The following is a 12,846-nucleotide window of genomic DNA, read 5'->3' on the forward strand; positions in this document are numbered from 1 at the left end:
AGGCGGAGGTGGTGGTGCCTTGAGAAGGGAGAGAACGCAGGGGCAGAGGAAGAGTGTGTGAGTGACAGAGGAACAGAAATTCTTTCTATGGGGGCGCCTGGGTGGCACAGCGGTTAAGCGTCTGCCTTCGGCTCAGGGCGTGATCCCGGCGTTATGGGATCAAGCCCCACATCAGGCTCTTCTGCTATGAGCCTGCTTCTTCCTCTCCCACTCCCCCTGCTTGTGTTCCCTCTCTCGCTGGCTGTCTCTATCTCTGTCAAATAAATAAATAAAATCTTTAAAAAAAAAAAAAAGAAATTCTTTCTATGGTTATGTTATTTCCTGGGATTCTTGGCAAGGTCTTAAGGGATTAGAGGAAGCTTTTAGTTACTTTTCCTGTCTTCTTTTCCTGGACCAAGGGCTTTGAGGAGGACAATCTTAGAAGTGTTCTGTCACTTTAAAAAGTTCTACTAAGCCCTTCAGTCACGTGCCTTCAGAAATTTTGGTTACATAACGTTGCACTGAATTGGAATTCTGCAGCCTCATGAACTGGAGTCTCATTCTTTCCCTCCCCCACCTGGCACTTGATTTCCTGTGGGTCAGGGTTAGCTTCTTTCTAACCATTGTTGCGGAACTCTTTAAATATTTGGTCTCACAGGTTCTAAAAGCTGGCAGGCCAGGCTGCTCCCTGCAGGTTGTGAGACCAAAGCCTTCCAGAAAAGGAGCCAGTAAAATCCCCAGCATGTTAACAGTGTGTAACAGCTGCGCGTTGCGCCACCCCCGTGGGGCTGGGCTCCCAAGTGCTGAGGCCAGCAGCTCCTGGCCGCCGTGGCCTGCAACCAGAAGGAGCCCTCATGCACCACATCGTGGCCGGTTCGTAATTGTGGCGATGACAACAGATTAAATCACTGGCTCTCAGCACTGAGGACTGGGGTTTGTCAGGGTCACTCACTGTTCCCTTGCTTCTCCCAATTTTCCATAGTGAGCGAGCGAGTTTGGAGGGCACTGCTACAGCACAAATACTAGTTGGGAGTTCTCCAAGTTTTACTCTGTCTAGCAGTTAGTTCTTTTAGTAGCCCATACTGAAGGTCTTCTTTTCTTCCAGCATCCCCTTCAACGTGATTCTGAAATGTTGTAACCCTTTAATCTATGCGTGTACATACTTATACCCTGCTTTAAAAAAAAAAAAGGTATTTAAGGTAGCTAGCAGGTATGCATATGATGCAATTAATTTTTTTTCAATTAGGATACAAGGGAAAAGGAATATATAAGTGGGATAATTAGTCACAGCCAGCATAAAGGTGAGTTCACAGAGTTCAAACAAGTAAGATCCTTTTGAGGCAAGTTACAAGGGTTTTTTAAGTTCCTAGAAGCCAAAGCCAAGAGGGAAGCGTAAAAGATACAAACAAACCATTAACTCAAGAGGGTGGGAGTGGGTCCTTGCCCTGTATAAACTTCCCCCAGAAGCACTCTTAAACGGGGCCCTGAGTAAGTGGGTGGACAAAGCCCTCATCAGCTTCCCTGCCGCAGACAGCATAGCCATTCTGTTGACTTCTTGCTATGACCCTTGGGATAGAGGTGGTGGCAAGGCTCCATCTGGGATAAGGATTCCACTGGAGGCCTGTGCAGGGTCCAGCTCATCACTCTGGGAGATGCTCTGACACGCACACACACACACACACACACACACACAGCCCAGATCAAATAGGTATGGCAAGAATTGCACAGCCACATTGCATCGAAGGCTCTAAGAAGTTCCTCAATTAAGAAATTGGCCCAGCATTTCCCAAACTGATTAATTATCAGACCTTTAAAAAAAAACTTGGTGCATTGGGGATCATTGATCTAAAACAGGGGTCAGCAAACTTTCTGTTAAAGGCCAGTTAGATAATGTTAAGTAGACAGTCTCTGTCATAACTACTCAGCTCTGCCATCGTATCCAAAAAGCATGGCTATGTTCATTTATGGATACTGAAATTTGAATTTCATATAATTTTCCCATGTCTTGAAATGATATTCTTCTTTTGTTTTTTTCCCAACCATTTCGAAATGCAAAACCATTCTTACCCCCCGGGTTGTTCAAAAACAGGTGGCAGGCCCTTTTAGGTCTGTGGCTATAGTTCGCTGTCCCATGATCAAGGATAATGTCTGGATGGTATGTCTTTCCAGCAGGCATTCCTGATTACGGTTCCTCAGAGTTGTTTTAATTTAGGCTTTTATGTTTCTGGTTTACGAGCAGATTAAAAAAAAAAAGTAGTAGAGAGTTGGTTTGAGTGTTCAGGCTAGTCTAAGATTTTTCTCAGAAACGGGGTCCTCTTAAAGAAATTTACAAATTAAAGCTGAAGTCCTTAAGTTTTACTCTGTCACATATGTCTGTACCAGTTGGACACCGAAATGTTTTAGTGGGCATTCTTCATTCATTCGTTGAAATGAAAGTCAAAGCACCCAGAAACATTTAATTTTAAGAAAACATAACTTCCTTTACAACAATCTAAGTAAACCAGTCGATTGTGGCCCCCAACAAGCTAATAGTGTTCTTTTTGATTTTTGACTAGAGGGACATTCTTTCAGCTTCTTATGATGTCACTAAGGAAGGACATCAAAACATCCCCCTCTCCAAGTCTGACATTTTACTTTCAGTTCAACAGGTATTTATTGAGTACTCAGTATATATATATAAAGCATTTTGCTAGCTTTTATGGAGGCTACAAAAAGAAACAAGCGGTCAATTCCTTCCTTGCCTTGTGAATCAAATTCAAGATCCTTACCAATTCAGAGCCCATTACTTTGGTGTCAGGATTATTTCACTTCCTTTCTCTTCCTGTCAGCGTGCGTGCATTCATTCAACAAACACTTGGGAGGTCAGCCTCTGTTCATAGCACTGCAACACAACCTTCGGGAGCTTATGTTGCAGGGGACATCTGGTGTTTCTCTTTTCATCTGGCACTGTGCCATAATTACATCTTCTTTTATATGATGGAACAGAAATTATCTCTTTATATCCCGACACCTCCACATTTATGTTTCCCCCACTGTGAGCACCTCTTCTTCAACTGTTGAGTGAGAAGATTGGATGTCCTGAAAAGCCACTCTTCCTAGGACTACACTCTAAATGCTCTTGTGTCCCCCACCTGAGGGGCACCCACCTTTCCCCACCCTCTTCTCTTCGTGTACCAGTGAGTTGATAGTTTTACACGACTCCTCACTTTAGAGCTATTGACTGTATTCTGCAGTACGAGTCTGTAAGGTTGCTAAATGTCTTTGTAAGCAATACTGTGTATGTGATGGACAATTATTTTTTGTTTGGGGGAGATTACTACAGTGCTAATTTTTTCCATTTATGAAAGTAATAATTATAGTGAAAATTAAAAAATATGGACAAGCATAAACGAAAATATTAGTAATTCCAGCACCTATTCATCAACTCTATTAACAATGAACACATATTTTTTTACTTTCCTTGATTCAAAAGTCATTTTTAAAATTTTTTATTTTTAGCATCACCTGGATGGCTCCATAGGTTAAATGTCCAACTCCCAGTTTCGGCTCAGATCATGATCTTGGGGTCATGAGATTGAGCCCCACCTCAGGCTCCACACTCAGAGTAGAGTCTGCTTGGGATTCTCTCCCTTTCCCTCTCCCTCCCCCTGTGCCCCTCTGCCTCTTTGTCCCTCTCCCTGCTTACATATTCTCTCTCTGTCTCTAAAATAAATAAAATCTGTTTAAAAATTTTAATTTTAGGGGTACCTGGGTGGCACAGCGGTTAAGCGTCTGCCTTCGGCTCAGGGCATGATCCTGGCATTCTGGGATTGAGCCCCACATCAGGCTTCTCCGCTATGAGCCTGCTTCTTCCGCTCCCACTCCCCCTGCTTGTATTCCCTCTCTCGCTGGCTGTCTCTATCTCTGTCAAATAAATAAATAAAATCTTTTAAAAATTTTTTAAATTTTAAATTAATAAACAGTAAAGTTGACCTTGTTTTACAGTTACATGAATTTTAAGACATGTAACCACCATGATAATCAAGATACAGGAAAGCTCTGTTCTCCCAGAACAGGCACCCTCAGCCCCTGGCAACCACTGATCTGCTGTCATATCATTTCGTCTTTTTGAGAAGGCCATAGAAATGGAATTATATACATTATACAAGCTTATGAGAATGGTGTTTTTAACTTAGCATAGAAACTTTGAGATTTCAAGTTGTCACATGTAGGAGCAATTAGTTCCTTGTAGTTGCTAATTAGTATTCCCTTGTGTAGATACACCACAGTTTGGTTATCTGTATATTCATTTACCATTTAAGAGTCTGTCTCTCTTTTTAACATTTTGACATTTCTCAAATCCTGAAATACATTAAAATCAACGTATATGTTTAATGTGGTAAGGGTTTTTGTTTCCCTAAAAAGCTATTGTTGAATTGATGATTGTTGATCTTAGAAACGGTACTGTCCTAGAATCGAGCTACTGCAGGGGTGAGCTGATCACCGTGAGGTGTCAAGAGTGGACTGCTGAGGATTATCAGGAGTAAGGGGACAGAGAAAGAAAGCCCCAAGAGCTTTGCAAGCCAGCACCAGAGCCAGGTTGGCAGGCTCTGAGGGCTTTGGGGACACTTTAAGCAGAAGAGCTACCCAAGGAAGAAGTTTGTATGAACCAAGCCAGTCTTATTGTGGCGGGTACCAGGATGCTTCCCATCTTCAGTGCTGATGCATCTGGAGAGACTGGGGTATGGCAGCAATGGCTCTGCTCGTACTGGAGGACATGGAGGAAGAACTTGGGAAAAGTCCAGAGGCAGCAGAGGGCACTAGCTAGAGAGCCTGTGTGTGGGGAGGGCAGGTGCTTGTGCCGAGCTCCCCAGCCCCAGGCCAGTGCCTGGGGAGGGAAGGCAGGAGGTGTGGAGAATTGTGGACAGACTGCCCAAACCGCAGGTATTTATGTGGTTGGACTGGTGGCTGGGTAGGGCATGTTATTTGGGAAGCTCTAAAGCAAAACGAGAATGTCCCAGCGCTTCACAGATTAAGAATGAGGTATGCATAGGGGTATCATGTGAAGATAAGTGGGGAGAGGGCATACTAATTCTGTGAGCTTGGGTGAAATATACAATTATTCCATGGAAACAACCTGATTAGGTCCATTTCCAAGTATAGTTGTATTATGGCTAACTGTCTGGCGCAAAGTTTTTTTTTTTTTTTTAACTTATTCTTGGGTCCTATCCCCTTTGTCACAACAAGTCAGGTGACTTATTCTTTGGCAAACTCCCACTTTGGCAAGATAAGAGAAGGCATACTAAGTCATCCTCTCATAGATCCTTGAAGGACAGGTTCCCATTAGCCACTGAGGAAGAGGGAGGCAAAAGCAAGAACTGACCTTGGAGAGTAATTTACCAAAGGCACTTCCTCTTCATGTCAGAAAACTCCTTCTGGGAAGCCTTGTCCATGGCAGCCACCTCACTGTACCCGCTCACACTTCTTCTGGCTCAGGCTCAAGGAGAAGTAGGTGCCAGTTCACAGAAAGAGGAAGACCCTGAGAGGTACTATGGAGTCTTGGTAGCTTCCCCCATTTGTCTCTCCCATCTCACAGTTGACTAAAGATTGCCTTCTCAGAGAGCCATGACAGAAGTTACTCTTCCCTTTGCCTACCATTTGCACATTTGCAAAGTAACTGTTCTTTAAAACTCTAGTCCAGTGAGGTAAAGGCTCTGGTATTTGTGGCATTGCTAATCATATCTTCAATCTTTCCTAGGAAAGACTGTATCTTCACCATTGACCCATCAACTGCCCGTGACCTCGATGATGCCCTCTCCTGCAAGCCGCTTGCTGATGGTAGGATGGAAATTTCATTTTTTTTTAAAGATTTTATTTATTCATTTGACAGAGATAGAGACAGCCAGCGAGGGAGGGAACACAGGCAGGGGGAGTGGGAGAGGAAGAAGCAGGCTCCCAGCAGAGGAGCCTGATGTGGGGCTCGATCCCAGGACTCTAGGATCATGCCCTGAGCTGAAGGCAGACGCTTAAGGACTGAGCTACCCAGGCGCCTCTAGGATGGAAATTTCTAGACCTTTCTGGGTAGCAGGCCGTCTGCATGCCTTCCTGGTCAGCCTGGCTGCCATGTACTCTCCAGGCAGCATAATGTGCAGGGTCGGGTTTGCTTTGTTCCAGAGCCTGTACAGTGTGGGACTTAAAGATTATGTTCCTGTGGTCACTTTGATGAGGGTGAGAATGAGAAAGGTCCTCTCACTGGGGCCTTTCCGGGCCTCAGCGGATGCAGCAGTGAGGTCAGAGGAACTACTTCTAGGCCTTGGCTCTTAGGTTCCACGTGTGGTCTCTTCTCTACTGTAGTAGGCAATGAGATTAGTAGATAGGAGGCTGAGAGACAGAAAAGTCATTGCCTAAAAATGCTTTTATCTTCTTTTAGTGGGAGTCCTCCTTGAAACTGTAGGCAAGGTTGCTCAGTATTTTCAACTAAAGAAAACTGAAAGAAGCTTAAAACATAAAGAGAGAAAAGTTCCCCAAGAAATTTTGGAGCAATTACAGATTTTCAAAACCCAGAATGTGAGCAGCCTACTTAAAAAAGCAAATACTGGGTTAGTTTTTCATCTTCTGAGCAATATTTGCTAAGTGCGAAGGCTTGAGCATGGCGCTGTCTCTGAGCTCCACTCCCCCGATCCCCAGTATGAAAAGTGCTCCCAGGCAGGAAGCCAGGTGACAATGAACCTCACTTCCTGTATTTTCCTTCTCTCTGGGTTCACAGCCCTGCTCTGTTTGGAGTCTAATGCTTGAAAACCCTTGTGTCATTTATTTTGTCCACTTTTATAGCTGGTAATGGCAGAAGGCAAGGTCTAACACCTGTTATCGCATCTCGGCTGGCCTGGATGGTATTCTTGCAGGGACCCCAGAGAGCAGGCACATGTCCTGCGCCACTCACTCTATACACTACACACTACGTCTCCTGTCTAGGCTAGCAGATTACCAGCAGACGTTTCCGGCAGGGAAGTAGTAAAAGATAGAGCATGAAAAGCAGATTGGAGACAAATTGTACACGTTTGTAAATTTCCAACCAAAGAATGTTCTGTATCAGACAATTGAAAACCAGTTGTTTTCAATCTCTTGTTCAAGGAGAGCAGTCAAAATAAGGAAAATAATTTAGCAGTACAAGATGAAGGAGAAGGAGAGGAAGTAGAGGGAGAGAAGCATTGTAATCATTTAGGGAAATAGGTAATAAATTGGACTGGAGGTGGTGGCGGTACTGAGGAGGGTGGGGAGAGCAGATGTGGCTCTCTGTAATGACAGAAGAATCTGTGGAAATGGATGTTGGGGTTGAGAGAGAGGAATCTTTGCACTGGCCAAGATGGAGCAAAAGTTTCAACCTGGATGATGGGGAGATGGAATTTACGAGTTAGAAGCCAGGGCGGCAAGAGGACGTGCTGGTTTGGGAGAGCCTGTGTCTACATGGAGTTGACTGTCTGATGACACACATTTATCTAAGCTGCCACACATCCTTTTCAGAGGAGGTGGGGACAAATAAGCTAAATATATGTCGTCCATGTAATTGTATACACAGAGAGCCCTGGAGGAAAGTAGACAATGCACTAAAATGCAAACAGCAATTTTATTAGGATGATGGGATCATAAGTGATTTTTCTCTTTCCTCTGGTTTCCAGCTTTTTATAATGTGGTAATAATAGTTTTGTAATGAAAAAAAAGTTTTGTAATAAAAAAAAATTATGAGGTGCCAGAAATCACGGGCTGCCCAGTAGCGCACTGCACCAGGTGATCAGCTACCTTCCATCTGCGTCGTTATTCCTGCGTTCCAGAGGAGTCATGAACATCTGGTCATTTGGCAGAGCCGCAGAAGGAGGACATGGAAAAGGAGTCAGGGAAGAATCTGAAAAGGCCGGAGTTGGTCAGTCCAGCGTTTATATGGTGGCACTTCTACAGTTGGCCTTTGTGACAAGGGTTTCTGCCAAGGCTATTTATCCAGGGGGATGAAAAGTGAAAGTCAATTCCAGTTTGGATTGGGGTGAGGTTGGCTGAGTTCAGGTTCCGTTAGTTACCAGTGCATGTCAATTTCTGCTTGGAGGAAAAAATGTTTAATGTTTCAAGAAGCAAATAATGTTTTCTGGGCATATTTACATCATCTATAACCATTTTTATTTAAAGAAAATATAGAGGTCAGACTTTCCTTTGGCCCTATTGAAATCATCTGAATGACTGTTCTGTGCAAATAAAACACTCAGGCAGATGTGACTTACCTAGTCCTTACTGTCCCCTCCTGTAGAGTTCAGGTGTACCCTCGGGACTTGTGACGAGTATCTCCCGCAGGTGTGCGACTTCAGCCTTACAGCTGCAGATCAATTCTGCAGAAAGGCCATGATACCCATTCTCCGGGATGTCAGGATTCTGTCAGCAGGCTGAGGAGGGGGTGCCCCCTCCCCTCGAGGAATCTCAGTTCTGGAAGGGATTCTACCAGTCATCTAGCCTGCTGATTCCCTGCCTCCAGGAGCTTAAAAATACACTTGAGTGGAACATTCCCATGGGCATTACCCCGCCCGCTAACTTGACTGTGGAGCAATCCATTTTTGCTCATGAAATGCTAAATAACGCAAGTGAACAAGAGCGGTGTTATAAAGATAACCCAGAATCTAAAGACGACAAATCACCCACTCCCGTGTTTTATTACTATAACAGATCACTTGTAACACACCTCACAGTTGACCTCACCACTCAAGTGTGGAGTGCCACAGTTGTCACATCACCCTCTGGTTTTCAAATTACCTCCACAGCATCCGCTTGTTGAATATCCAGATTGCATTTTAACTCTCTACCTTACAGGCAGCCCATTCGGCCTGAAGATTGCATGGCTGTTAGGAACTCCTTTCCTGTTATGGTCTGAAATACTGATGTCTTGCTGCAGTTTTCCTTTCGTGGGTCCCATGTGTACCTGTCAGTGCCCCCAGAACAAGTCTTGTCTCTCATGTGAGCACACCCGAGGCACTGAGTAACAGCTGTCACCTTTGCGTCACCACCCCTCAGCTGAGCTTCCTGTATGTTCTTCCATGTGCTGTAGCCTGTTGCCCGTGTCATGGAGTCACTGCCCTTATGAGGTCCGAGGTACATGCCAGCCTGTATCCAGACTTCTCCATGGCCATCAGGGCCTCCCTTACTGGGCTGACCCAAGTCCAGAGTAATAGGAACCCATTCTCTTCAGTTAGACAAGCCTTACTGGTTTGCTTGTCTCGAGGGGAAATTGTTAGACGGGACCTTTCCTCAGCTTAGCTGATCCAGGCCCCCACCAGTTCCTATAGGAAATTGATGTTCACCACCTCTCTCACAGCTAGTTTCTCTAATGTTTTATTCGCTAATGAGTGCTCTGCCTTTGAATGTGGCAGGATTATCCTAACCAGTCCTTAGAAATGAAGGATTTGGGCCCTGGGGAAAAGGGGGCATGGGTAATGACTGCTAATGGGTTTGGGGGTTCTTTTTGGGGTGATGAAAATGTTCTGGAATTCGATAATTGATAGTTGCACAATGTTGTGAATATACCAGAAACCACTGGGGGAAAATGAATGAGTGAGTGAATAAGAATAATAAACAAACAAACCCATTCCTCCTTGAGGCTTTCTGGGGACTTTACACCTTAACCACAATGCTGCAGAAGTCCGTAGGAATTGCCTGGGCTGGATACCCATAGTCACATCCGTCTTGCCTGTCTCTCTCTTTGCTGCTTTCATCTCTGAACCCTGAAATTCCCACCCAAGGAATTCCCTGTATTCAGCCACCTGCTCTTATTTCCCGTCCCCACAGAGTGGCCATCTGACTCAAAGAAAGCAGGAGCCATTGTAGAAAATGCTCAGATAAACAGACATCATCCAGTCTGAGGGACCTCAGGAATGCAGGTTACCTGCTTTGCTGTAGGGGGCGCCAGTCTTCCTGCCTGATTTGCCTCTGTTGCGTTCCTGGTTGCATGGCTTTCCTTTCCCCAAAGGAGGAGGGACTAGGGAGCTCTGTCCCAGTAAGGGAATAGGAATGAGAGACTAGGAGCAAAGCCTGTAAGAATTTCATAGAATTCCTAAACTCTGTAACTTCCCTGTGTGGCTATATTTGTCACCTGCTAAGAGCTTCTTATCATGACTAATGCCTTTGGAGGCAGTAGAGGTAGGAGCTGGAGAGACTGTGCCTTTGTGTTACACGCTTAGACCAGAGAACCTGCCCGATAGAACTGGTGGTAGTAGTTTTCGAGAGCAAACTGCTGACAGGATGTCTCTGGATTTGCCTCTGGGAAGGAAAAGAGAGCATGGAAGTCCTGGAGCTTGTGAGTGAACATTCAGGCAAATCCCAGCCACCAGGTCAGAACCTACTTCTAGGTTCTGTTCTCCCCTCTGGACGGATCTCCCCCGACCAGTCACTCTCCCTGGCCCTTGATGTTTCCCTCTGGTCTGGCTTCCTCCTGTCTGTGTGCAAACTTTAGTCTACTTCATCCTACAAAACCTCTCCTCAGCCCTGCTCCCCCTCAGGAACTTCCCCCTTCCTGTGTCCATGAGGATACCTTGAAAGAGTGGTCTGAACCTGCTGCTGCTCCTTTCTCACTTCCCATTTGTTCCTTATTCCCTTTGCCACATAGTTTCAGGAAGTCCAACAAACAGGTTGTCCCTGACCTCAGTTCACCCAACATCTGTGGAGCTTTTGGCTCTTTGCTCTTACTTCCTGAAACTCTTTCTTCCTTGGACTCGGAGGGCCCTACTTGCTCTTGGTTCTAATTTTTGGACTTCTTTTCTCCAGGTGCTTTCTTTTTAACCCTTCTTTTTCTGCCTCTGTCTTCGTGGGAGCCTGCAGAGCTTCCGCGCCAGTCCCCCTCATCACATGCTCTTCACCCTTTGTGCTCGCCTTCCCTTTGCCCGCAGCCCTGTTGCCCAGGAGAGCCCAGTGGCTGACTCAAGATTTGAGTGGTAGTAAGGCCCTCCCTCCCCTTTCTGCCTCTCATCCCTCCCCCCCGCCCCCGCCACCTTCCCTCCTCCTCTCCTGCTTGATCTCTTTCCTCACCACTCATCAAGTACTGTTGGTTGATTTACTAATCTTGTTTCTACCTGTCTGCCCACCATTCACCGCCACAGATGCCCAGGCCCAGAGTAGGTGCTCAGTGATTCTTTGCTGGTGTTTACAGGCACTCAAGAGGGAAAAAGTTTTCTAGGAAGAAGGAAGAGTGTATACAAAGCCCCAGGGTGACAGAAGCATGGTGTTTTAGAGGAAACTACACAGCTTAGAATAGCGGGAGTGCGAGGTTCAAGTGGGGTGGTAGTTGTAGATAAAGCAGGGAGGAGACCATGAATTCCTTGGTAGGCCCCATTGGAAAGCTTAGATTTTATGGAGAAGGCAGCATTTTGACTTGGAGAACAACAGCATCTGTTCATTCAAGAAATGTGATCGAGGACCATGCTGTATGCTCTGTGCTAGATATACAAGAGCGGGAGACACTTGATGAACTTCCTGTCCTCTCCAGGTTAATATCAAATAAAATCAAATACATAAATTTGAGAATGACCCAAAGTTTAAATGTGGGACCTGCTGGTCCCACATTTAAGATGGACAATAACATTTTAACCTAGACTTGAGAATAAACAGGGGTGAGCCAGATACAGAATGGGGAGAAAGAACATTTCAGGCTAAGGGAATGGAGACCCCGAGGTACAAAGACTTTGGTACTGAAAGGAACCAAAAATATAGTGTGGCCGAAACTTGGGATGGGAGGAGCCTGTGAGGTAGTCGGGAAAGGGGCTTGCAGGCTCTAGTAAGGAGTTATATTCTGAGTACAATGGTAAGCAAAGAGTCTTAAGCAGGAGAGAGTCAGGATCCAACTTGCAGGTTGGAGAGATCACTCTGGCAGCAGTGGGGATGCCGGATTAGAGCAGTGGCATTAAAATGGTCTAGGTAAGAGGTGGCAAGTGCCCAACCACGGCAGAGGCTGAGGAGCCAGAACTGGAGGGAGGCATTAGCCAGGAAAGGAAATCGGGGCAGGACTTGGTGTCCAGGCAGCTGTGGGAGCCTCTTAACTGGTCTCCTGCGTCTGCCCTTTTCTTCTCACATATTGAGGTCAAGGCAGTCCTTACAAAATGCCCGTCCCATCAGGCTGTTCCCCTGCTGCACTTCCTCCAAGGTTCCCATGGCGCACCAAGGATAAAAATCCAGGTTCTTACCACGACCCATCGCTAAGTCTGCCTCTCCAGCACTGCTCCCACAGTCCCTCTCTCGTTTACTCCCCTCTGGCCATGCAGCCCTCCTTGTTGACCCTCAGACATGCCAGCATTTCTGCACTTCCCCTTCTGTCTGTCCAGATCCCTCTTCTCCAGGTCCCTGCCTCTTAGGTTCTGCTCAGATATCAGCTCAGGGGGGCCCTTCCTGACCACCCCTGTCCCCACAGTCTTCTCTATGCCTCTGCCTTCTCGATTTTCTTTAAGGCGCTTATGTGGGTCTGCCCCACTGGATGGAAATCTTTACGAGAGGACATCGTTTCGTTCACTGTTGAGCCCTCAGTGCCCAGAGCACCGCGTTACCTGGTTGGCAGACATACAGATGTTTGTTGAGAAGCAAGTGAATGAGTTAATAAACTTTTGATACTAAGTGTCTAGCTTGGGCACTGGGTGGAACGTAATGTGCTTCAATAAGAGATATTGAGGGGAGCTGGTTTTGAGGGGAGAGACGGTGAGGTCAGCTCAGTACAGTTGAATTTGCAGTCCCTGGGAGATGTCCAGCTAGAAAGACCAAGGGGACAAGGAACAGGAGTTGAGCTGCAGATGCAATCTGGAAGCCTTCAGTGCTTGGGCCTGGGAGAGGCAGCCCAGGAGAAGTCAGACTGAGAGGAAGCCTGGCTGAGCCCTG

The 12,846-nt window shown here is 46.0% G+C and overlaps 1 protein-coding gene across 11 annotated transcripts in view; it reads left to right on the forward strand.

Annotated features, from left to right (window-relative positions):
• The window catches only part of DIS3L2 (DIS3 like 3'-5' exoribonuclease 2), a 344,026-nt gene that overhangs the window by 202,975 nt on the left and 128,205 nt on the right, over nucleotides 1-12,846 (forward strand). For all 11 annotated transcript variants that reach the window (XR_008956850.1, XR_007188480.2, XR_007188478.2 and 8 more), the window contains exon 10: nucleotides 5,717-5,796. Coding sequence is in view for 6 of the 11 variants with exons in the window: in XM_026491698.4 (XP_026347483.1) it covers nucleotides 5,717-5,796 (80 nt within the window). In the remaining 5 variants the exon portion in view is untranslated. The remainder of the gene's footprint in view (nucleotides 1-5,716; nucleotides 5,797-12,846) is intronic.

The sequence above is a fragment of the Ursus arctos genome, unplaced genomic scaffold (assembly GCF_023065955.2).
Source record: "Ursus arctos isolate Adak ecotype North America unplaced genomic scaffold, UrsArc2.0 scaffold_1, whole genome shotgun sequence".
Taxonomy (NCBI): Eukaryota; Metazoa; Chordata; class Mammalia; order Carnivora; family Ursidae; genus Ursus; species Ursus arctos.